At 36.7% G+C, this 27,688-nt stretch overlaps 1 protein-coding gene across 1 annotated transcript in view; it reads left to right on the top strand.

Moving 5' to 3' along the window:
• The window catches only part of DOCK3 (dedicator of cytokinesis 3), a 226,422-nt gene that overhangs the window by 181,865 nt on the left and 16,869 nt on the right, over positions 1 to 27,688 (top strand). Inside the window, exons 45-52 of the mRNA XM_088134686.1 lie at positions 445 to 624; positions 2,088 to 2,171; positions 2,944 to 3,060; positions 5,733 to 5,854; positions 10,556 to 10,691; positions 13,142 to 13,223; positions 15,331 to 15,480; positions 25,352 to 25,470. Coding sequence (XP_087990812.1) covers positions 445 to 624; positions 2,088 to 2,171; positions 2,944 to 3,060; positions 5,733 to 5,854; positions 10,556 to 10,691; positions 13,142 to 13,223; positions 15,331 to 15,480; positions 25,352 to 25,470 — 990 coding nt within the window. The remainder of the gene's footprint in view (positions 1 to 444; positions 625 to 2,087; positions 2,172 to 2,943; positions 3,061 to 5,732; positions 5,855 to 10,555; positions 10,692 to 13,141; positions 13,224 to 15,330; positions 15,481 to 25,351; positions 25,471 to 27,688) is intronic.

Genomic DNA, 27,688 nt, shown 5'->3' on the forward strand with positions numbered 1-27,688 from the left:
CACTAGGACTGAAAAGATGATTTTATTCTATTTATTTATATTTCAAATTTAGTCACTGCCCATCTCACTCAAAGAGCGACTTCCAAATCCATGGATGTTTTATGGATTTGCCTATAGATAAGGGATGGGATATGGGATGAAGAGATAATTGCTTGTAACCTTAGAGAGGGTCACTAAATTTGTTTATACTTCTGTTGAACATTGGAAGTCACATTTTACATATTTCTTTTCTCCTTTTTATTATATTCTTGCTTTTCTCTCTTTTTTCCCTTTTTCCTTGCACTTTTTATTCTTTCTCTTCTCTTTCTTTAAGTTTAGTTTGTATTAGATTTTGCTATTATAATCAAAATTCTTAATAAAAAAATTATATATTTTATTTATATATTAATTTAATAGAAAAATGACAATATAAGAATGTGGATAGTATGTTTGTATGTCTTATAGGTTGAAGTAAGTCCATTGGAAAATGCCATTCAAGTAGTGGAGAACAAAAATCAAGAGCTAAGGACACTGATAAGCCAGTATCAACACAAACAAATGCATGGGAACATTAATCTACTCAGTATGTGCTTGAATGGAGTTATTGATGCTGCTGTGAATGGTGGCATAGCACGGTATCAGGAGGTAAATCCAGATTATTTTTCTGATTATTGTTACTTTCAGCAACTTTTCACAATACAGGTTGTCCAGTTGTATTTCATTATTATGTTTAACAGAATATAAGAAATAGTATCAAATTTTCATAATTAATTATTACACCATGCTTAGTTTTATGTCCATATTCTGATCTAAACAGCTGTAACTATTTTATATTGGGGAATTCTACATTCTGTGTCGATAAGTAAATTGTTATAGTATCACATTTTATTGGTTCTATAAATATGGATTTCATTGAAAAGACAAAGCTTATAGTTATAATAGAAAACAATAAATGCTGCCTTAGAAATTGATTACAGTGGTACCTCGGGTTATGAACGCCTCTACTAACGAACATTTCGGGTTACGACCAGCTTCGGCAGGAAAAATTTACCTCGGGTTACAAACTCGCCTCAACTTACGAACCGGATCCGCGGCCATTTTCCCTGCTGCCACGTGGTCGCGGCTTCCTGTGGGTGAGGTCACGGTAGCAAGGAGACGTTTGGTGAGGTTTGTGGTGTGTTTTGTGGTGTTTTGCGAAGGTTTTTGGTGTGTGTGTTAGCATGGCTCCAAAGAAAATGCAGAGCAGGCTTGGCAGGAGTAAGGCTCTGAAGAGAAAATTGCCTCGGGTTGCGACCAAATTCGGGTCGCACGGATTAACCGGATTTACATTGAACCCTATGGGGAAATTTGCCTCGGGTTGCGACCAAATTCGGAGGGCGGAACGGATTAACCGGATTTACATTGAACCTTATGGGAAACTTTACCTCGACTTGAGACCAACTCGAGTTGCAACCAGAGTCACGGAACGGATTAAGTTCGTATCCCGAGGTACCACTGTATTTATAGAAATTATAGAAAGTCATTATTTTGGTAATGATGGATGTATGTCTAAAAGAGAAAGATAGTGACAATTACTAAAGAATTGCCTTTGCTTCATTATTTTTCAACAACTATAAGGAATGTTGATCTTACAATTTTCTTATTTCAAATGTAAATTAGTACATTTATTTCTGGGTCATCTCCATGCAGAAAATCCCAGGAAACAGACTTTTATATTGTTGATTTCTGAAGTTGCTTATTTCTCATCTACCATTCAATGAAAACAAACAATAAATATGAAAGTTTCAGGATTTTGTCTGGAAGCATGTTGTGTGGATAGTGTTTCTGTGGCAATTTAAAGTAAATGTATGGTCTACGAAAGGGATTTACAACTGAACCAGGCCCCTAAGAATGGGGAAAATGTAGACTGCATAAAATGGGAGGAGAAGGAAGAGTGACAAAATATTTAAAACGGTTTCCATGTTCTAGGTCATGGAACCTAGGTCAAGTGATGTTTTCCATGTTTCATTCTATAAAAATAAAGCTATCAAAGCTTATTTTTGTTCTTCCATATGTTTCTTAAGAAACAGGCTATTTCCCAAGTAAAACTAATTATTTTTCTTCTCCAGGCCTTTTTTGATAGGGATTATATCTCCTCTCATCCTGGAGATGCAGAAAAAATCACACAGTTGAAAGAATTGATGCATGAACAGGTATTCCTGCCCTTTTTTAAAAAAATAAAGAGTACTATAATAAAATTTGATTTCTTTGATATTATCTACAATAATGCAAAGTAGGCTTATTCAAATTACACAAAATACACTAGGTCAGAATATCATACTACATATACATTTATATTATTGTTCATATTCTAAAATATCCATGGACTGTAAGACAAAACAAAAAAAATATAGACATGTGGATTTCGTCTCCACCTGTATAATATAATGTACCAGATGTATAAAACCAATAGAGAGACTTGAAAATAACTGAAAAATAAGGAAGTGGGAAAAATAAACATCTAAAAAGTGCTGTTTGTTAATGTTTATTACCCACTTGCATCTTCTATAGTATGAACAGAAGTGTACACACTTGCAGAACAAGAATTTTTAAGAGGTTATGCTTTAGAACTCACATTTCCTTTTCAAAGAAAAAAGCCCAATGTGCTAGACTGTTTCATGGTTCCTCAAAACAAGCAATTTAGCAAATACCCTTCATCTGTATCTGCATGTCACAGTCTCATCGTTGCTACTAGAAGACCTGTTTCAGGAAGAGTTAGCAGGGAAGCAAATCGATTGTTGCTTAGCTATCATTTACAATTCTGATTGATAAAATCTGGAAATCATATTTAGTAAACATGAATTATTTGACTAACTAGCCACAAATATTTAAATATGTTTTTTTCAGTAAGCATACAATATTGAAAGTATTATACTGTAGTCTCTCTGAAGCTGAATATATAAGCTGTGATTGTAATTTTAATAGGTACATATCCTAGGAATAGGTCTGGCAGTACATGAGAAGTTTGTACATCCTGAGATGCGTCCCCTTCATAAGAAACTAATTGACCAATTTCAGATGATGCGATCTAGTTTGTACCATGTAAGTTCATAACTACTCTTTATTTTTTAAATATAATTTCTACCTTTTTAAAAAACGTTTTCAACTATGACATACCTATAGGAGTTGGACGAAAGCTGATATTTAAAAAGTTGAATACTTACAACTACACGCCATTCCAATCAATTAAAAATAGGGGTGGGAGGAGCTTGGAAAACTTTTGTGGATATATAGGGAGCTTTCAATTAAGCTAAGGATTAAAAGGGATATACATGGGAAATGGAAGATGAGTATAATCACCAAGGAGATGTACAAGCAAGTAGCTAATATCTTCAGAAGAGCTAAAGTGCAAAAAGAAATTTGGCTTACAAGAGAAACTGAAAGCAACCAAAATGGCTTTTTTGATTACAGTATATCAATGGTAATGAAAGGAGATGGACATGCTGCTAGGAGATGGTAGGATGCTAAGCATTCAACAAAGTCTGCCATGAGATTCTAGTACTGTATGGAGAGTGGTGAAATGTGGCCTGAACTATTGTTACCGTTAAATAGATACAGAACTGGTTGAATAAATGTACCCAATAACAGGTTTGCATCAATCTGGAAGGAAGTGTTGAATAGTGTACTGCAGAGTTCTGTTCTAGGCCCTGTGGTGCTCAACTTATTTATAAGCAAGTTTCATAAGGAGTTGAAAAACACGATTATCAAATGTGGGGAGGATTAGCAAACATCTTAGAGGGTAATAGCAAGATTCAGAAAGATTTTGCTAAGCTGGAATAATAGGCAGAAACCAAGAAGATGAATTTCAACAGGGACAAATACATTTGGATAGGAAAAATCAAAATCATGTATACTTGCAGGGGTGGGGAAAACATGGAAAGACATGTTAAATGTCTTTAAGTATCTGAAGCGCTGTCAGGTAGAAGGGAGGGCAGCATTGTTCAGAGCTCAGGCAGAAGTAGAGTTTAGATGGATATCAGGAAAAAAATTCTGATTATAGGAACTGTTCAACAATACAGGTAATCCCCAGTTTAAGAATGAGTTCCGTTCCCAAGGTTTGTCCTTAAGTCGAATTTGTATGTAACTATAAGTAGTATTGTGTAACTTGAACCATTGTGTATTTAACTCGAACTTTTACTACAGTAGGCTCTGTTCTTAATTATGGGTTGTCTGTAATCCGGGCGTTCTTAACCCGTGGACTACCTCTAGTATAGACTGCTTTATGAGGTTGTAAAATCTCCTTAGCTGGAGGACTTTAAACAGAAGCTAAATAGCCATCTGTTGGATGTGCTATAGGATTGATTGATTGATTTGTTTGTTTCTTTGTTCAATTCACATGGCTCCCTAATTGCCATATAATTGACCAGTAGAAGATTCATGCACTAGATTATCCTCCAAGCCCCTTCCAAACCTTATATTGTGTGATTTAATGAATTGTTAAACCCAAAGAAACCTGACACCCAGAAAATTCAGGTGAAATATTTCTTTTTCTTATGATAGGTTAAGCAAATCAAAGAAGGTGAATTTTCAAGAGGGGGAGTGAGTGCTCATCATGTGTAATTCAGTGTTTCTTTACTGAGGATAATTTTAACAGAATACCATTAGAAATTATAATCTAAAGAAAAATCTCAACTTCCTGTTGGAAATGCTTGGTGGGGATGATTTTCAGAGGGAAAATGCCACGGGGGAAAAAGATTAACTAGACTATTTTACTTCATCTACGTACTTTTTCTCTTAAAACGGCAGTCTTAACAATTGGTGCTTTGGTTGTCTTTGTAGATTTTAAATCCCTAAAATATTTTAAGTAACATAAAAAGATGCATTTTTGACTGTATCCAGTATGCTGTATAAAATAGAATAAATATAAATTTGTACTTTTTAATTCTTGGACAGAATGTTTAGTAACACTTGAGATGTATGATGTTATTAATAGAAATCTATTTTGAATACCCCCTTGTCTGGTTAGCCATGGACCTTAACATTTTCCTAAATTAGATACTATTCCAAATGAATGATTTCATATGGTCTTGTTACTGCTTCATTCATATGTTACCAATACTTGTGAATGATAATATATTGTCATTTTCATTTGTCTTGTATTTTTTTGTCCTGTTACTGCTTCATTCATATGTTACCAATACTTGCAAATGACAATATATGGAAGAACTGTTTGGCTGATAGTGAATGAGCTGGTAAACATATTCTAGTTTTCGGTTAATATATAAGATAGAAAATAGAATTATGTCTTTGCATCATTTTGCCTCTTCATTTGTTTCACTGAAATTCAGCACTGAGAAATGACTCTCTGGAGTCATAGATAGTGCAACAGAACTTTTTCAAACTTGTGGTTTAGTGTTCCACTAAACACACATTGTTAACACAGTGTCCTCATGACCTTATTATCTTCATATTGTGGTTCCATGCCAAGAAATATCCAGTTTAAACAGAGCATTGTCAGAGCTATTCCAAGATAGAGAATTTCCATACTTTTTGTCTTTACAGTTGGTCTTCCTGTTACATTTCAGGAGTGAATTTTGTCACCATAACTCCATTTTTTCATTTCTTCATCTTTACTTATTTCATTTCTGTTATCATCCAACATGTAGAGATATTGCTGATACAACGGGGACCGACCATGTTGGTTGTATCCTGTTTTATAAACAATATTTATATTATATTATCCATACACAATTAGCATTTAATGCCCTTTATAGGAATTACCTGCTCTGGAAAAATTGAGTCCAGCCTGCTCAGGAACAAGCACACCACGCAGCAACATGCTTGTATCGCACAGTCCAATGAGTCCAGAGAGCATCAAAGTAATGCACCGCCACAGGTATTATTTTCAACACTTTCTATATCAGAACAGTCTTTATGTATCTGTCTTTTCAGATAATGTCTAAAATTGAATAATTCATGTACCTGCTAGATATAACTAAAAAGTGTCATTAAAGAGATTTGGACTATTCAAAGTTACAAGAAAACAAAGGCCAAATTTTTAAATCAACTTTATTATTGCAGGATTAAATTTCCTATATGAGTTTTTGCAGTCTGAAAGTTCATTATTCCTAATTACATTGGTACCTTGGGTCACGAACGCTTCTGTTCACGACCAATTCGGGTCACGAACAGTTCCATTCGCAAAATTTTGCTTTTGTTCGCGAACGCCAGATTGGGTGACGAACAGGATCCGCAGCCATTTTCCCTCCCGTGACACATGGTCGTGGCTTCCTGTAGGGAGGGGGACTCTCCCTCCAAGCAATAACCGCCTCCCCACCCGCCTTCCTGTCCTCCACGCCAGAAGTCGCATCGAGCAAGGTTAGCGTTCTCTCTCTTCGTACTGTATTTTGTTTCATATTTTTGCGGTTTTAAAAAAAAATACATATGGTTCAGAACGGATTAACCGTAATTATATTGAACCTTATGGGAAAATTTGATTCGGGACACAACCAGAATCGGGTCACGACCAAATTCGGAGGGGTCAGAACGGATTAACCGTACTTACATTGAACCTTATGGGAAAATTTGATTCGGGTCGCAACCAATTCGGGTCGCGACCAGAGTCGCGGAACGAATTAAGTTCGTGAACCGAGGTACCACTGTATTTATGTAGCAACCTGCCATTAACAGAGTCCCCCATCAGGAGGAGATGGGCGGAGATAAATCTAATAAATAAATAAAAATAATAGCAGAATGATAAGATCATAATGGTTAGCCACCAGATTTAATTAAAACAATAATTTTTCACAGTTATTAATATTTGCCTCTCCTTTGTTGCAAAAAGTTGGGGGGGGGAGCCAACATTTTATTTAGCTCAGGTGGACCTATGAAAGAAGTGAGCATTCTATTTGGTAATTAGATAATTTATACCCTGTCTTGCCAATAAAAGTATGTTTAGGGTACACGTGCCCTCACTATTAAATATTAAAACATAAAAACAACTACATTACTCCCAGATTTCTTAATACAAGATTAAAACAAGGTATAGGTAAGACTATATGAACGTTAGATTATTCCTGCCTTCAGTGATCATAATTTGCTATAGTTTATGACTTAGCTAATCAGAAAAGAATTTAATCTCTTCAGAATGTAGAACAAACCTGACCAATGAGTATGAAGAATATATATATTTTTAAATAATTATGGACTTTAATCAGTTAGTAGGATGGTGATGATGATGATGATTTAATATTTGCTTGATTAGAAAAGTATTTGCACTTAATATTCCAAAAGTCTTCAAAGTGGTGTATAATACAATGAATAAAGTTTGCCCCCCTCCCCCCCAACATGGCATGGAGTAGCAGCTCTAAAAGCAGAGCGGGATTCTCTTTGATCTTTTGTCCAAATCGTTAAAAAAAACTAGAGCCAGACTGTACAAAGTTGAAAAGTAAATTAATGAGTAGTTGGAAGGGGATCATTTGATATCAGATACATTTTAATATGAATACAAAACTACACACAGAAAAACATAACTTTTCACAAAAATTCAAGTGAATAATTACAGGGAGTGAAGAAATGTAAAATGGTGAGCGCTACCTTTTTTTAACTGGGAATCTTAAGCAACGGAATTGCCATGGGTGATATAACTTACAGGAGCCAGCTGGATGACTTTGGGCTGGTAATTCTTTCTCAGCCCAACCAATTTCACAGGGTAATTGTTGTGGGTAAAATAGGATGTAGTATTATGTATGTTGCTTTGAGTTGTGCAAAATAAAAGCAGGATATAAATCAAATAAATAAATAAAATTATGAATTGCTAGAATTGTGGAAAACTGTTGTACCTGAAATTGTAGAATATTTATATTGTCTTGTATAAATTAGTTTTTTGTGTGTATTTATTTATTTATTTATTTATTTATTTATTTATTTACCACATATACTTCCTTCACAATTGTGAGACTTTGTGATCATAGTTTTATTTTTCTTAGTTCATACAAGCCACTTTGAATTAATATTAGAAATGTTGATTATGTGCCACCAAGTAGTTTTTGACTCCTAGTAACCACACAGATAGATTTTCTCCATGATGATCTGTCCCTAACCTGGTCCTTCAGCTCTTCTAACAGTGCACTCAGTACCCTCATCACTACTGTAATGGAGTCTATCCGCCTTGCTGCTGGCCATTTTCTTCTCCTCTTTCCTTCCACCTTTCCCAAAGCAGTATATAAATATTTTATGTAATTAAATTAATGTAAGCACAAATAAACATAAAATAGACACAGGGATAGTTCCTATATTAGATGAATTTACATTTACATTTGTCACATGAAAAATCAGACTTCCTTGTCTGATAACCCACCCACCCAAGTCCTGCTGTGATACTTCATCATGGTGGTGGGGGTGTTCCTAGGAGGATGAGCGAAGAATGTTGGGAGTGTATGCCAAGAGTATATATTCCCAACAGGGTCACCCAAGGCATGAAGGTCATCCCATTGACTATATTATTGCTAAAAGGAGGTAGAGGAACATAAGGCACCAAAGATATGGACACATCATGAACTGTATATGTGCAAGTTCCAAATTAAGCTAAAGATAATAATATGATCTTGAACACATACCCACCATTTTCAAGGAGAACATCAGGAATCACTTTGAAGTCCTGAATCTCATTGACAGAGAACCAGAGGAATTACGGAATGAACTTAAAGTGGTTGTTAAGGATGAATGTGAAAAGAGGCTATAAAAAATGAAGGGAAGAAAGCTGGCTGGATATCATAACAAACCATGGAAATTGCCAAGAAGACAAAAGAAGCCAAAGCCAGGAAAGACAAAAATCTCAGGAACTTAAGGAGTTTCAGAGAGCTGTTAGAATAGACAAGAAGCAGTATTACAATAACATGTGCTGAATATATATTAAGAGAAACTGGGATGGAAGAAGAGGAGCATGGTTTTAAAACTGGAGGAAAAAAATCAATAGCTTGCACTATGCTGATGACACTATCCTGATAGCTGAAAATGCGTATGATCTGGTGGGCAGCTTCTACTTTTTAGGATTGACTGTCAACAATAAATGAACCAGAAATAAGAAATAACACTGCAGACTAGCACTTAGTAGGGTAGTAATGAAGGATATTCAGATGCCATGACATGTCTATACCTACAAAGATCAGAATCATGCAGACAATGGTTTTCCCTTTAACACTGTATGGAAGTGAAAGTTGGACTTTGAAGAAGGATAGAAAGAGTATTGATGCTTTTGAATTTTGGTTTTGGAGAAGATTCCTGAGAATACAATGGATAGCCAAGAAAACAAATAAATATAGGACAGAATTTTTATCTGAGGCACAAATGACCAGGCTCAAATTATAATATTTTGGACACATTATTCAAAGACCTGGGTCTCTTGAGAAGTCTGTAATGCTGGGAAAGGTTGAAGGAAATTTAAGAAGAGGATGGCCAGCAGTAAAGTGAATGGACTTAATTACAGCAGCAATGGGTGCAACACATGAAAACCTGAAGGATCATATTGAGGACAGATCATCCTGGAGAAAGTCTATCTACAAGTCACTAAAAGTTGGCACTGAGTTGATGGCATATGATCATCATTATGTAACAAGGAGTGTGGATCTGAAAACTGATGTTACTGAAGACCAAGATAATTATGTGGACTGAATGATTGCAAGTTACACATTAATGATGAAAATATAAAGAAGAAAATGATTTGGTGTACCTTAGAATATTTATTAAATATGGGAAAATGGATGGAGAAATTTTAAAATGTGCAAATGTAAGTAGAAAAATAGTGCTTAGTTACAAGGAATGAATGAATGTTTGTAAAAATAAACGAAAATGACTGTGTATAAGACCATGATTCTCTCAGAAGTGAAAGTTTGGGTATGTCAGGAGAAACATACATTGAAGTGAGAGTGGGTTACTTAAGTGTGTGCAATAAAATCAGAACAGAGTAATAAATTAATGGGTGCTGTCGAATGAATTTGGATTAATTACAGAAGTGACCAGTATGAAAGAAATACTCAGATTATTTTATCATATAGACAAAATGAATGAAGACAGAATTGTAAAAGTAATATATAAAGGGTGAATGAATGTTTTGAGAGGAAGGACAAGATTGAGAAAGATGGTTAGGTGGAATTGATGAGAACTTGGAAGAGAGAAGTCAGAAGTTTAAAAAAGAAAGGATAGCATCTGAGTAGAATGGCATTGAATTATATGATATTATGAATGCATTGATATAAACTTGATCGTACATTTCCTTTCCTTTTTTCTTATTTTAGACCTTTGATTTCTCTTATTCATTACTCCTCACTACTTTTTTTCTGCACCTTCTGCTGTTTATTCCAAAAGGGAGTAGTATGATGAGTTTATTTATATTGCTAAGTGAATTATTTCCAGCTGGGCAAAATTTAGATGTCTTTTTTTAATCTGCTAATGTTTCACATGCAGCAATTAAAAAAAAGTTTGTTTGTACATGTTATGTAAAGATAATTTGAAGTTTTGCATGTTTCAAAATGAAATTTTCTTCATTAAGCAAGCTTAAGAAAATATTTGCTAATAACAGCTTTATATATCTTTGTAGCCCATTGAATATGCTGGGTACAGTCCGACACTCGTCATCTTCCCTTTCTTCCCATACGTCAAGTGAAACAGGAAATCTGGTTATATTAACAGACAGTTCTGTTGGAGAAACTGCAGAGGATGTGTACCACATGCAGGTACCACTCAAATATATTAGATACACATTGCAAGCAATATGCATAATTCAAGATTATTTTACAGAGGACTACAGATAATATATTACTACAATGTGCTTGTAGAAGTTCCTGATATAGCATAATACCTAACAGATTGAGGTACAAACTGAGAAGTCCCAATTCACATCATGTCTCTGGCGTGAACTTGCCTATGAGGCCTTAGGCAAAATATCTTGCTTCTGGGCCACAGTTCTCCAAAGGATTCTGTCTAGGGGCTTCATGTCACCAGACGTGATCACAAAGGCATTACAATCCCTTAACTGACATTCGTGAGAGCCTTCAAGGGTTTCTGCATCTGCTGAGGTAAAATGAATATTCCAGAGCTACTAGGGCTTTCCTTCTTTTTTGCTTTCCCTTTTGCCCTCTTATTGCTTCTCTAGAGTCACAGATAGATAAACTTCTTATACCAGATTATTCTGTTTGGAGGTTTGAAAGTTTCATGCTGTGGCCCAAATCAGTGCAGTCCTATATGCCTGAGTGTACAAATAATAACTTGAAGTATAAAGTTAAAGGAATGCAGATTTCTTTTACGTTGCATGCAAAATGCTAGTGATTATATTTTGCAGTACTGTATTTGGTATGACTTGTATAAATTATGCAACATAGAGATGTTATGAAGCAAATTGTGAGCTGCCCAAGGTTATGGTAAATAAGATGGGTGGTAATATAAGTATTTTAAATAAATAAATAATGTATTCTCCCCAAGTCCATGATCTTGCTAAATATTGTGATACAGTTGTGTGAAAAAGAAAGTACACCCTCTTTGAGTTCTGTGGTTTTACGTATCAGGACATAATAAAAATCATCTGGTCCTTAGCCGTTCTCAAAAGTAGGTAAACACAACTTCAGATGAACAACAACACATGACATATTATACCATGTCATCATTTATTTTACAAAAAGAAAGCCAAAATGGAGAAGCCGTGTGTGAAAAACTAAGTACACCCTTACTGCTTCCATAGGTATGAAGAGGCTAAGTAGCAGTCAGATGCTGCTAATCAAATGCTCTTGATCAATTGATCATCAGCAAGTGTGACTACCTTTATAAAAGCGGAAGTTTTAGGAGTTTGCTGGTCTTGAGGATTGAGGTGTGTGTTACTACAGTACCAAAGAGTAAAGACATCAGCAATGATCTTAGAGAAGCAATTGTTGCTGCCCATCAATCTGGGAAGGATTATAAGGCCATTTCCAAACAATTTAAAGTCCATCATTCTGCAGTGAGGAAGATTATTCACAAGTGGAAATCATTCAAGGCAGTTGCCAACCTTCCCAGGAGTGGATGTCCCAGCAAATTCACCCCAAGGTCAGACCATGCAATGCTCAGAGAAATTGCAAAAAATCCAAGAGTTACATCTCAGACTCTACAGGCCTCAGCATGTTAAATGTTACAGTTCATGACAGTACAATTAGAAAAAGACTGAACAAATATGGTTTGTTTGGAAGGGTTGCCAGGAGAAAGCCTCTTCTCTCTAAAAAGAACATGGCAGCATGGCTGAGGTTTGCAAAGTTGCATCCAAACAAATCACAAGACTTCTGGAACACTGTCCTTTGGACAGACGAGACCAAAGTGGAGCTGTTTGGCCATAATGCACAGTGCCACGTTTGGCGAAAACCAAACACAGCATATCAGCACAAACACCTCATACCAGCTGTCAAGCACGGTGGTGGAGGGGTGATGATTTGGGCTTGTTTTGCAGCAACAGGACCTGGGCACCTTGCAGTCATTGAGTCGACCATGAACTCCTCTGTATACCAAAGTATTCTAGAGTCCAATGTGAGGCCATCTGTCTGACAGCCAAAGCTTGCCCGACATTGGGTCATGCAACAGGACAATGATCCCAAGCACACAGCAAATCTACAACAGAACAGCTGAAAAAGAAAAGAATCAAGGTGTTGCAATGGCCCAGTCAAAGTGCAGACCTCAACCCGATTGAAATGCTGTGGCGGGACCTCAAGAGAGCTGTGCATAAACAAATGCCCACAAATCTCAATGAACTGAAGGAATGTTGTAAAGAAGAGTGGGCCAAAATTCCTCCACAACGATGTGAGAGACTGATAAAGTCATACAGAAAACGATTACTTCAAGTTATTGCTGCTAAAGGTGGTTCTACAAGCTATTGAATCATAAGGTGTACTTAGTTTTTCACACATGGCTTCTCCATTTTGGCTTTCTTTTTGTAAAATAAATGATGACGTGGTGTAATATGTCACATGTTGTTGTTCATCTGAAGTTGTATTTACCTACTTTTGAGAACTGCTAAGGACCAGATGGTTTTTATTATGTCCTGATACGTAAAACCACAGAACTCAAAGAGGGTGTACTTTCTTTTTCACATGACTGTATATATCATGGACTCCTTAATAATAAATATTTGAACCTACTGATCAGTGTTACTTTTTCTTATTCCCAGGCCAGTCCTTCCACCTCAAGCCTGAGCTCTACTCATTCTGCACCATCTCAGATGATCAACTCTGCACCTCCTAGTGCAAGAGGTAAGAATGAGGCATTTAAGATAAAGTAATATAAAGTTCTACAAATGGCTGAGATATTTGCTTTTTAGACTGTAACTCCATATTCTCCCCGGACTTCCTGGACACTACAGGATATGTTGGTGTTTTGCTCTTAAAACAGAGCAAGGGGGACATCAGAATTTAGAAATCATCAGCCTAGGAGCTTCCGGTGTCAGCTCTTTACGACATCAGATCACCATTTTTGGAAAGAACCTAAAGGAACTGTGTTTTGGAAATCAAATTGACTGGATCTATGTCTGAGATAATCCCAAATTACCTTTGTCAGCCTTGCAGTTTAATTCTGTTTTAAAAACAGCAATTTTGAGGGGACTTAGTTAGAAAGAAAGAGTTAAAGCTCCATCCCTCTTCCACTGGTCTTCCCCAATAATTGATATACTACTTGGAAAAGAAAGAACTGCAGGAATATACATTCTATAAAAAGAGATTAGTTAGTATAGAAATTCAATAAATGAATACAATAAAATCTTATTCTGTAAAAGCTCATAGGTTGGGTTCCCAACATGGTGCCCCAGAGTACCAGCATGCCCAGTGACATCTTCCTTGGCATTCACCAGGCTCTGTGTCCTACCTGACTTCTTATAGTGAAAACAATGTTTAATATAAAACATTAGAAGATGGAATGCTACAAAGTAAAATGCTAGCCTTTGGAATCATCCCTATTTCCAAGAATACCCGGGACCCCAATGGGCCTCTGTGCTTTCTTAGAATGTAAATATATGTGGTGCTCTCAACTAAGGGTTTGGTTTGGAAACATGCTCAGAAAAAAAGAGAAAAATATATGTATGGATGGTAGGGAGCATCCTGTGAGAGTTTTACTGGGGTAGCATATAGCTTTCTGATAAATTGCTACTTTGTAGTTAATTATATCTCCCATGGTAGCCATTTTGCAGAAGTCAAGCCTTCCGTTCCCAGAAACTATTTTGCAAGACTATCTACAACATGTTCTCAAAATTCTAAAAGTTTCCACCAATCCTAAAACATTTGTTGCCCCTGTTCAACAGTATACCCCTGCTGATCTTTTGACATCATTAAGTAGATTCTCAAAAAAAATGTTTCTCCTAGGTATATGGGCAGTAGCTAGTTGCTACACATTAACAGGAGGAGGTAAATATGAATTTCTTGCACTGAAATCGTAATACAGTATTTGGGGATACATATATGCAAACTGTATGATATACAATCAGAAAATAATAGTTCCACTACTTTTACATCACTTCTGAGTAACATTCCCCACTTTTTAAAAAGTAATTGCTTTTTCTCTTCCAGATGACCTTTACTGACAAATCATGCCATAAAAATTATTTTTGGGTTTTTTTTTTTATCATATACCAGATATAACAATTTCCTGTGTATTGGAATGAAGATTATATATAAATGGATGGGAAAGTATTTCAGATTAGTAAATAAGATGATATAACATTAGGGATTAATAAATATGTGACTGCATTATTTTAGGGTCGCGCATGTAAACTAATTGTATCAATCTATGACCATACATTTTGGGGAAGAATATTATTATAGATGCTTGTAACACTGTCATGCTGGATGTGTCTGCTAGATTTCTCAGTAAGCTTTTCCACTGTTGTGATTCTACAGAGACCAGACAATCTATTTAATGGAGAGCTAATCAATAAATCAGCATTTCCCCCAATAAGAATTAGAAAGCAAACAAAATAATAACACTTCTTATTCCTACTGTTTGTGACATATACTGAAATATTGTCATTTATTTTTAAACAGTTTCCCCAAAGTAACTGGTAAACAATTTGAAATTCCAGGAAATAGTAATATGAAAGAAAATTCAAAATCATTTTGATGCTTCATAATATTAATTAATAATGTATTTTTATGAAACCACCACACGGGATGAAATTGTTTAAGAAAAATTATCAATCATAATACAAAAATAGCAGGGGTTTTGTTCCTTTATTTGTGCTTTTTAATTTTAATGATTTTATACTACAAATAAGCACTGGCACTAAAGCAAGGTACAGTCCAAGTTTCACATGCCTAGCTCTGCCAATCTGCCTCAATTCTTTTATATTTATTTATATTCTTTTTAATTTAGTGCTGAAAGGTGCTGGATTGACAACTCTGGAGGCTGAAGCCCTCTATTTATCCACAGAACAGATACAGCATGGGCGGCAGCAGTGCAAGCTTTCCCACACTGCCCCCACCAATGTGCCTCATCTCTGTCCTGGAGGGACCACCTCTAGAGGTGAGAGGAGAAATTGGTCTCCATGACCCTTTCAGTCCTTGGCCTTTCTGTTGAGATTGCTAGCTTGCAGTAGCATACCTAAACCCCTTCAGTCAGAAAATGTGCCAAGTTCATCAACTGGTTTCGCTATATCTATTCAGTGTTGATAAATTCCACCATGATTTCAGAAATTGTTACCGTGCCTTGACTTACTGAATGGAGTTTTCAAGGTTCCCAGTTGGCCTAAAATGATATGTCAGCTGCTATACTTTTCCAACAATGTCTTGATTTCCAGCAAAACATTGAGTATTCTGGTTGGCCCTTTCACAAGCCAAGATGAGATATAAAATTCAAATTTTAAGACTTTCCTTTCCTGACATATGGCTCTATTTCATGAAGTAAAATATTAGTGAATACATAGCAAAGCTGTTTTGTATGCAGTTTACAAAAAACTCAAAGTACTATTAAAAATAAATCTATATACCATAATGCTGGAATGTTTTGAATTCATACCATTGAAATAGAAAGTATCCTGTATTAATCCATTTTCTACAGTTAAATTCTTTGAGTATTAAAGCATGCATAAAGTGACTTTAAGAGGTTTTGCTTCACAGATCAGCTTGATTTATCTGCATTCTAAAGTACAGCTCAAAATACTGTTTATTAAAGGTATAAGAAGCCATTAGATCTGGGTTTTTTTCCAAAAATGCCAGTAATGAATTTCTGATCTGATACATGGGTTAGGCCCCTCCTTCAGAACTGAATTTAGAATAGAGATAAAACTTTCATAAGAATTCTACAAGCACTAGTTGTTCTTGGGTGACAATTTGAGTTAAAACTTTCTAGCATACTGTATATCTGTAATTAGCAACTATAATATCAGTCATATTAATTAAACATTCATATATTTGTTTCATAGATCTAAATACACAAAACTGAAGTGTTTATTCCTTCACATACTACATAATAGGTAGCCCATTTTTATTGTTAATAAGATTGTGGCTGCACTACCTATTGTGTTTGTTCCATGAATGTAATGAACTGTGAAGAGGGGGACCAGTGTCCCTCTGTAAGGATTCATTCTGTGGTCCAATGCCAGAGAGGCACTGGTTGCCATGTCCTTAAATTTTATATATCAGATTTCTCCACCTGAAGTTAGAATAGGAATGTTTCATGCAAAAATACATTCAATCTGTTTGAAAACAATGTTTAGATGTAGTTAATATATTTTAAAGATGGCTCCCTGTTGCACATTCACAGTGGGAGCAATCCAGTAATTCTTGCTGTTTTATTCAGACTTCCCCCCCCCTCTGATTAGGCAACAAATCAAGCTTGTTTAATCAGAACTGTATAGTAGAAGATTAATACCAAACTTTGCATTTAAAAGAGGCTGTTAAAAATTTCAGTAAAAATGAATTGATCAATACATGTTTGTTGTACAGCCAAGTTATTTAGAAATATCATTCTATAATAAGGTATACCAGAACTACAAAATGAGAGAGAATGGATTGTGAGATTGTGAGTTCACAGTGAAGATGTATGCCAAAAATCGAGCCTTATGTTAGCTATACAGAGACCAAAGTCTTATATGCATCTAGAAAATAGAACAGATGCTTCAGAATAAATTAAAACATGTTTCTGCATATCTTTCATTTACTTTTTATTGCATTTCTTTGCTCAGAAACACTTTATGGTAATCAGTTGCTAGAATTTGTTTTCCTCTTGTAACAATTACATCAACTTCCCTTAATATATATAGATGAAGTACTATTTAAATTATAATCTCACAACATATATAATATGTAAAAGTTTAATTATCTTGCAATGTTTTGTAAAGGAACTATGTTTGTACATTTGTGTAACTCACAGATTCTTCCTAAGGAAAATCAAATAGGGTGCAACTAATGATATCTTTCTTTCCTGGAATGCTTTCTGATGCATCAGGGCTTTTGTACACAGAAAGTGTAGAGAGAGTTTATGGTCAGTGCCCCATCCCTTTGCAGCCCTCTGCATCCTTTAAATCTACTCAAAAGGCTTGGATCTCTTGATGAAACAAGAGTTGTTTAGTGGAACAGCAGGAAAAGAGATTCTTGGGAAGATAATTTGGCCACCCCATTCCATAAATGGAAGCCTCTGCTTGTTCACAAATGTCACAAGGTTTTGTGGATTCCTAGGATTTAATGCAGGATACAGAATCCCAGACATGACTTGTGAATTTTTCTTCTCTTTTATTACCACAGGAAAGCAAGGCAAGCCTTTAGCTTCAGTTTTATGTAAGATTCCTTTGCAAGGGTTATTAACAACTAGATAAGACCAAAGTCTTCTCTCTGGTCTCCTGTCTTTCACTGCCCTCTTGGATGGTAACAACAACAGTGAAAGATCAACAATAGCTTAAGTTAGAAGCAACTGCCCAAGCAATTTTAAAGTGGATGTTTTCTTCTCCTAGAGGTATAAACAGCTTAAGTGGTGACTGAGTATTACTAAGATATTAACATGTCTACTGGCAAAGTAAAGTTTCCTGCTACTGATAAAGTCTACCTTGTTATATGTATAGTTTAGCATATAAGTGAACTTCAAGTGTAGCTATCTCTATGTTTAAATTCAGAGCCTACCTTGTTATGTATATCGTTTAGCATATCAATGAACTACGGGTGTAGCTATCTCTACGTCTAAATTCTCTTCCTACTTTTTACTTAGATATGAGGAACAGGCTAAATATACTGGGCGGCATTCCCTTTCCCAGGCTGGCACTGGTTCTACTTCTGGCTTTCTTTCTTAAAACCAACAAGATATCTTCAACAAACAATGCTGTGTAGATCTGTCTTTGATTCCCAGACATTTATACAGTCAGGTCCAGAAATATTGGGACATCGACACAATTCTAACATCTTTGGCTCTATACACCACCACAATGGATTTGGAATGAAACAAACACAATGTGCTTTAACTGCAGACTGTCAGCTTTAATTTGAGGGTATGTACATCCAACTCAGGTGAACGGTGTAGGAAGTACAACAGTTTGCATATGTGCCTCCCACTTGTTAAGGGACCAAAAGTAATGGGACAGTTGGCTTCTCAGCTGTTCCATGGCCAGGTGTGTGATATCCCCTCAGTACCCCAATTACAATGTGCAGATAAAAGGCCCAGAGTTCATTTCAAGTGTGCTATTTGCATTTGGAATCTGTTGCTGTCAACTCTCAAGATGAGATCCAAAGAGCTGTCACTATCAGTGAAGCAAGCCATCATTAGGCTGAAGAAACAAAACAAACCCATCAGAGAGATAGCAAGAACATTAGGCGTGGCCAAAACAACTGTTTGGAACATTCTCAAAAGAAGGAACGCACCGGTGAGCTCAGCAACACCAAAAGACCCGGGAGACAATGGAAAACAACTGTGGTGGATGACCAAAGAATCCTTTCCCTGGTGAAGAAAACACCCTTCACAACAGTTGGCCAGATCAAGAACACTCTCCAGGAGGTAGGTGTATGTGTGTCAAAGTCAACAATCAAAAGAAGACTTCACCAGAGTGAATACAGAGGGTTCACCACAAGATGTAAACTATTGGTGAGCCTCAAAAACAGGAAGGCCAGATTAGAGTTTGCCAAACGACATCTAAAAAAGCCTTCACAGTTCTGGAACAACATCCTATGGACAGATGAGACCAAGATCAACTTGTACCAGAGTGATGGGAAGAGAAGAGTATGGAGAAGGAAAGGAACTGCTCATGATCCTAAGCATTCCACCTCATCACTGAAGCGTGGTGGTAGTGTCATGGCGTGGGCATGTATGGCTGCCAATGGACCTGGTTCTCTTGTATTTATTGATGATGTCACTGCTGACAAAAGCAGCAGGATGAATTCTGCAGTGTTTCGGGCAATATTATCTGCTCACATTCAGCCAAATGCTGCAGAACTCATTGGACGGCGCTTCACAGTACAAATGGACAATGACCCAAAGCATACTGCAAAAGCAACCAAAGAGTTTTTGAAGGGACAGAAGTGGAATGTTATGCAATGGCCAAGTCAGTCACCTGACCTGAATCCCATTGAGCATGCATTTCACTTGCTGAAGACAAAACTGAAGGGAAAATGCCTCAAGAACAAGCAGGAACTGAAGACAGTTGCAGTAGAGGCCTGGCAGAGCATCACCAGGGATGAAACCCAGCGTCTGGTGATGTCTATGCGTTCCAGGCTTCAGGCTGTGATTGACTGCAACGGATTTACAACCAAGTATTAAAAAGGGAAAGTTTGATTTATGATTATTATTCTGTCCCATTACTTTTGGTCCCTTAACAAGTGGGAGGCACATATGCAAACTGTTGTACTTCCTACACCGTTCACCTGAGTTGGATGTACATACCCTCAAATTAAAGCTGAAAGTCTGCAGTTAAAGCACATTGTGTTTGTTTCATTCCAAATCCATTGTGGTGGTGTATAGAGCCAAAGATGTTAGAATTGTGTCGATGTCCCAATATTTCTGGACCTGACTGTAGCTCCCTTCCAAAACTTTCTTCTTCCCATAAGTGTTCTTTTAAGGCTCCATCTTCCTTGCCAGCTTAGCAGCAGCCCCTCTCTTTTCCTATGGACAAATGCTGCCTATGAGAAAGTTATGAAGTAACTGGTCTATCTACTTTACACTTAGGTTATGTCCATCAGCTAACAAAAACAAAGTGCCTCTGTCCAATTCTTCAAGAGGCATGAATTCCTGAAAGCTGAGATCTACTGAGGCACTTTTTATGGTATGAGGTACCTATCTATGTCTTCAGTAAATAGCTAAATAGCTATGAAACTTTACATCCCGGACTATTTGTTTTAGGGAATGAGAGGGTTTTGCCCCAATATGACAACCACGCTTCCATGCATTACTGTTTTTCTGTATAAGCAAGCAAGACAGTTTGTCAATGTGTCCATGTGTAGTTTACTATTTTAAAATGAGGGCACCATCATGATTACAGAAATAAAGTGGGGATTGCTTCTGTTGCTGTAATCCTTAACACATTTAACTTTCATGGTAGAAAAGGGTATGTTTTTAAAGTCTAAATAGTAAAATGATCATTTAAAAGTTCATTTAATAAGGTATGGAATCTTTTTCCTGGATTCTAAGTATAGGTTCCGCTAAAAAAAAGTTGAAAGTACCTGTAGGTTAAACGAAAAGACAAGCAGAAGCCCTAGTAGCAGAGTAGAACCATCATGGTAATCTTGTCTTCTTCTTTCCTTCTCCCACTTCTCCCTAAATGAATGCTTAACTTTTAAGCATGAAGTTGAAAATTACAGATTTTCCCTCCAGCAGATGAAAACTGCAACTTTTTATTTGCTCTAACACTTACTTTAATGTCTCACTCACAATTTTAATGAAGGAAATAACATAGTACATAAATTAGTGGTTCTCAAACTTTGTGGAACTGTGACCTCCCAAAATGATAAATGTATGTGACATACACACACCTGAATAAAAGTAATGATTTGATTGGTGTTAGGGTTGGACAGTAAATAAATATACCACTTTTAATAATTAAATTTTACTTTATATATCGTATGGGTTCTCAGACATTGCCATATAGTAACTGCCCTCTGTGGGCTTGCTCAGGCAAAACGAGGAGCAAAATCCAAACTGAGATTTGACAGTGCTGCCGCTTTGCCTATATAAGCATGATCAAGTTTTTTTAAAAAATTGATTCTCCGTCTACTGACCCATAATTTGAGAATCTCTGATATAAATAATCTAGTATTAAAAAGGGTCTGATGCATATATAGCTCACTTAGTAAGAAATTTAGCCAATATTTCTAGGACTGCAGTCCCAGTTAGCAATCAATCACAGTCAAATATATAAAAAGTAGCAGTGCCTGCTCTTTGGAAGACCTCCCTTTGGAAGACAGTACAGTAACGGTACTGTCATATCTACTTTTACTGATAATTAACCATATTGAATTAACATACTGCCAAGTAGATACAAAATTACAGCACACACACACACACACACACACACACACACGCAAGTACACTTGAAAGGATACATTATACTTTTTCCTGTCAGCAAAGTTATCCAATTAGATGTTGCTGTGAGTCCATACAAATAGTGAGGGCACTTAATGCAGCAATTGATCCAAAGAAATATATAGACTTTAAATTGGCTGTACTTGAGTTAGCTGATTGACATATTATTTCTACTGAGGCTGTCTAGAGATCATTTAGGTTGTAGAACTATGGACTGGCTGTAGTAATGCCAGTTCCTGTCTTACCATATTTGCGTGTAGGAGACATAGTGTAATACAGTTTTGTAGTACTTTAAAGGTTCACTTATATCATCTCTCTCTCTCTCTACGTATGTAATGATGATGTGTAAAATAAATGCGATGAATGGCCAAGTTCACTGTACTTGGCTGTCAATGATGGAATATTAACACCAACCTCTAGTAGAAGCATTTCATATTCTCATAGTCATTTATCCTTTTTCAAATGCCATCAGCTATAGAGTCATCCTTTCAAATGTCGTCAGCTATAGATCAGATTCATGCTATATTTTTAGCCACCAGCTGTCAAGCAATTTCAATATATGCAGAATGTTCAAAGTACTCCATTCCAAGCTTTAATGCAATATCAGTTATAGAATGACATATTCATGCAATCCTATGTGCAGGAATATATGTCTGTATGTTCATATTACCTAACAAAACTTTAGTGGCATAGTACCAAGAGAAGAGAATATATGTAGCTGAGGATTGAACTGTGGAGTCCTTGGGGTTTTCTGAGCTTGGTTCTTTTCTTGCAAACGTTTCATTACCCGGCTAGGTCACATCTTCAGTGCTAGAATGGAGTGGGGTTTGCTCTCTGTTTATATACTGTGGCTTGCCCTGCCAGTGTTGGTGGGGGTGTTGTTTTTTTCCTGGTAGTTCCTTGATTAGGGTATTATACCCTAATCAATTAATACCCTAATCAATCAATTAATTAATTAATACCCTAATCAAGGAACTACCAGAAAAAAAAAAACCCACCCCCACCAACACTGGCAGGGCAAGCCACTCCACAGTACCAAGAGTAATTTTTATATTTTATTCGGGAGGGAGGGGTCCCAAGAAAAGCAGGATATCCAGAACCAAATTTAATTAAAAATAGCAAATGTTGATTGTACATAAGCCCTGAGTAAGCATTTTGATTTAATCAGATTTAGCTAAGTAAATTCAAAACTCCAAGAAGAAAGTATTCTAATTATATAGCAAGTCTCATCATCAGAGAAAAATGTCCTTAAGGCTAAAAGCACTTCTTCCAGATGCTAGTCCAGTGGTATTAACAAAATTACCAAGATAGCCCATTTCCAGTTGCAAATTTTAGTGTACAACAAATAGATTATTAAATCTATGCAACATCTCTATCAAAGACATCTGTTGTAATGATCTGATATTATTTTTGTACTAAGTTTTGGTATTTCACTGATGAGAAAACTGCTTCCCTGATAATTCAGGTATTGCAATACAGGAACTATGTGATTGACAAAGAGTGAAAGGTATCAACTGAAAAATGCCTCTGATATCATTGTTGATGGGTCAAACAGCCATTCTATTCCTATGTGTGCACCATTCTATTTACAACTTTAAAAGACTGAGCATTCCTTCCCATTTAAATGTGAGTGTGCTGCTTTTTTTGCAGTATGTCAGTTTAAATGTGATACCTGAAGTAGGTATTTTGTAGGATCAGAGATGTATGTATTTATGAAGCATCCAAACAGGAATTTTTCAGCTTAATATATCTGGGAAGCTATCCACAAACATCTGATAGCAAGTAACTGAGATACTCCATTCACTGTTAAATTAAGCATGATAATTTTAAAAAATGTTTGTTTTCCCTAGTAAGAGAATATTTCTAAAACCTTGTCCAAATAGATAGGATTTACAAAGTTCTGTTATTTATAATATTACTTTTCACATGTTTCTTTTATTTAGAAAACACCTCTTTCCTCTTTCTTATTTAAGTAGTTTCAGAATCAGTGAACAGGAAATGATTAAGAAAACAGACACAGAGAAAACTAGCCGCCAATGCTGACACCAAAAGCAGCACAGCTACATTTTACAGTTTATGTCAAGGCAGTAATTGTCTTAGAGCCATGTGTTTTCTCAAATTTATGATACATAATATCTACGGCTGCATTTGGGAAACAATATGAGAAGAATAGGATAAAGAGGAGGGATCTGTAACATTCAGTGTGCCATTATACAATTTCTGATGTTCCAGAAAGTTCAATATTTCATTCATATATGCACCAACATTGTCTTTGATGTGCATATGAGTAGAAAAACATGAAATGTTTACTTAAATGAATATTGTGAGTGATTCAGTGTTCAAACTGTTTGCGTCATATGTTGTGAAAATGCTTTGCCAATTAAGCATTTGTTGTGTATTTTTGAACATGAGAAAAAGTGCTGCAAGTTTAATGTTTTCACCTATATTAGTGATTAATGTATTACTATAATGTGCATCCTATACTTCTGTTGATGGGAAAGCCATATCAGCTTTAAACATGTGCGCTGAAATGACTGAGATATTAGTAATTCTGGAAAATTTATCAAGGGGCAGTAATAGCCCTAGCAGCAAGCATACTTGTTCAATTCATTTCCCTTTATCCTTGAAGAACATGTTTATGGTAAACCTAACCATAAATTAAAGACAATATAAGTATCTTTAAAATATTCCACAAGTTCTTTACATTAATCCATTTGGGAGACTGGGGAGCGCTGTAATCAGTTTTCCCAGCTCAAGTTTTGGAAAGCTATACACTTCAACATAAATTTTGAAGAGTAGAAAAACTGCAATTTTCCAACAAACTTCAACCAAAATGGCAAATCTAAAGAAGAATCTAGCCTCTTATGGTGTTATGGTATATTGACAACCCCCTGGAACAGATTTGAGAAGATGCAAATTGATAAAGGCCATACATGCTATTGGGCTTCTATGCTCGCTAGATGCCATTCTGTCAGTAGACAGATACAATTGGATATAAACCAATGTTTTAATATTTTCAGATAAATTTCTTAACTACTTGTTTTTTAGAAAATCAGTTTCCTTTGAGCTTATAGCCCTGACTTTATTTTTGTTGCATGAGATGTATAAATATTTGCTGAAGCTGAACGTATTCAGTCAAATGTTCATATTTTTGCAAATGAAATAATATAAATGTGGAAAGGCAACTAATATGAACATAAGCAGTGCCCTGCTGGATTGGACCTCTGGCGTATCTCATCCAGCAGTCTGTTCTCACAGTGGCCAACCAACAGCACAAGAAAACAAGTAGTTTTCCAAGGAGATGGCCTTCAGAGACAGTCACACTGCCATCAGTGCTAATACTGGTGGATGTGCCAGATAAATTTTTATTTCAGTAAGAATGGGCTTACAGAATCGCTTCACTGACTCATTATCCTGTATGCTCTAGGTTCATCAGTTTGAGGTTATGCTCTTGTTCAAATATTACATTAAAACAGAGATTGTCTGTATGTGGTCCTTCAGTTCCTTTTCTATGCCCCCCAAACCCCCTCTGACAACTTGATGAAAACTGATAGCATAATTCCATGCCATTGTGTGGTGTAGGCTCTAAAAGGGTATATCACATTTATAATATAACTTCCAATTTCCTCTAAAAATTCCACTCTTATCTCCATGTCTGATGTGGTTTCATTCAGTTGGTCATTTTCTGCCAATGTTAAATGTCATCCTTGTTCACCAAAAGATTCCTCATCACCTCACATGAATCAATGATCTAATTAACCACTCTCTCATTGCCATCTTATATCTGGAATTTTATAAATGTTTGTCAGTCATATGTCTCAGGAAGATGAAATAACTGGGAGAAAGAGAATCTTTTGTGTTTTGTCATGTGTACGTGATTGTTCTGACTTGTTTACAGGCTCTCCCTCTCTACCAGATAAGTACCGTCATCATCGAGAATTAATGATGCTACTACCAGCACACCGGGATCGGCCTAGCAGTGCTATGTATCCTGCAGCTATCATGGAAAATGGACAGGTAAATGTGGGTGTGGGTGTGGGTGTGGGTGTGCATGTGCACACCTGCATGTATGTGCGTATCTTTGTGAGATATCTTGGATTATACCAGCTGTGACACAATTAGCATAAAAAACATTTTCCTGTACATAGGAAGGGAGTTATTTTAAAAATTACATAGAGGAGATTTGCTACCTTCCTGATTTGGGCAAAGGATATGTTTAATATATATTTTGCTATCAGCCAGTCTTTCTACACAGTGTTCTTTCTACACAGCCATTGGTTTCACTCTTTCAAGCTATCAGAAGAGCTTCTGCAAGGTCCCACAAGTGTCTTCTCTGCCATCCTTGCCACAGTCACAGCTCTTACCTGATCATTAATGGTAGGAGGAAAGTCAGCAGGCAATGCCACCACCCCTTCCTTATTCTTGCCACATCATGAAGTCACTTGACAGGGACGCAAAGCTGCTCCTCAAATCCATCTGGAAGGATAGGGAAGTCATCCTTGCAAGGCACTGTGATACTTGATTCCGGGGATGTGAGGGAGGGAAATCCAGAGAGCCAGGAAATGGAGCAAGGTGAGAATTCCCAATAATGGAAACCACCTCTATAGTTGTATTAGGGCAGTTCCACTGTAACCATATATCTAGAGGAAAAGAAGGTTCTTTTCCTGCTGAGAAGCCAAGGTACTCCCATCTCCAAAAAGAGTACATGTTTGAAGTTTTCCTTCATGTCATAATTACTCTTCTGTCTTTAGCAAGACCATCAGCTATTTTCTTTTATTCAGCATCTTATTAAAACTACCATCGATAATTTAGAAAGAGAGATCCTCTTTCCTAAAAGCGTTTATCTAGTGAATGCTGATAGAAGAAATAGATTGCATGGTTTCCTATTTGTAAGAAAACAGCCAGAATTTTGCAAAAAACCCCGAAATGTCTCAGAAAGAACTTACAGAATTTGAGGATTTAAGACTTCCACTACTTATCAGCAAAAGTATATTGTCACTTACTGCTTTTAATTTATAATTATTTAAATATAAATATAATATCCCAGGCAGGCTGAGGTTGAAATAGGCAGTGTTGAAAGTACCACTGTTCAAGACGTATATAGTTTTATGAGTTAAACCCATCAATTTAAACTACCCCTGGAAAACCATTGGCCACTAATGCAGGGCCTGCAGCACAAGTGTTATTTATTTATTTATCAAATTTATATGGCCGCCCATCTCACACAAGGTGACTCTGAGTGGCATACAGTACAAGCAACTATTAAAACCAAATATAAAAACCAGTTAGAACAATTAAATAATTAACATAAGTAAAAACAAGATTGTGAGAGGATTAATTCAGATGTTATACATGGTGCAACCAATGCACGAGCTCTCTGCTGTCAGGGGATTACCAGGCCTGATGAAAAAAACATGTTTTGAAGGCTTTCCCAAAGGCCATAAGTGTTGGGGCTAACCTCATGTCAGGGGGGATGATGTTCCAAAGGGCGGGCACCACAGCAGAAAAGGTTCCTCTCCTGGGTCCCATCAGATGGAACTCCTTAGCAGACTGGATCTGCAGCATGCCTCTCCTGCTGGACCTAATGGGACGAGTAGAAGTAATTGGGGAGAGATAGTCCCTCATATAACCTGGCCCCATGCCATGTAGAGCTTTAAAGGTCAAAACCAGCACCTTGAATTGCACCCGGAAGCAAACTGGCAACCAGTGCAGCTCACAGAGCAGAGGTATAATGTGTGCCTTTCTAGGAACACCCATAACTGCCCATGCCACTGCATTTTGCACCTGCTGAAGCTTCTGGATACTCTTCAAGGACAGCCACATGTAGAGCATGTTACAGTAAGTCCACCCAGGAGAGGAGCAGGGTGTGAGTAACTGTGAGCAGAGTCTCACGATCCAGGAATGGGTGCAAGTGGCGCAGAACACAAAGTTGTGCTCATGACATCTAGTGCCAGTTACTACATGGGCTGCTGCATGTTGTACCAACTGGTTTTTCATTAGTCTTTAAAAGCAGCCACATGTAGAAGGCATTGCAGTAATCTAATTGGCTTGCAATGAGAGCACAAGTGAGTTTCTGTCACAAGGTCTTCTTTCTCCAGGCAGGCTGCTGCTTGTGCACCAGCCAAAGCTTGGCAAAGGGCCACCTCACTGAGGCCTCCATCTGCCCATCCAACTGAAGCTATGAATCGAGGAAGACTTCAAATCATGAACCTGCTCCCACAGGGGCAGTGTCATC

The sequence above is a fragment of the Python bivittatus genome, unplaced genomic scaffold, assembly GCF_059951505.1.
Source record: "Python bivittatus isolate LINGU-HERP-01145 unplaced genomic scaffold, Pbiv_v1 ctg000080_np1212, whole genome shotgun sequence".
NCBI lineage: Eukaryota > Metazoa > Chordata > Lepidosauria > Squamata > Pythonidae > Python > Python bivittatus.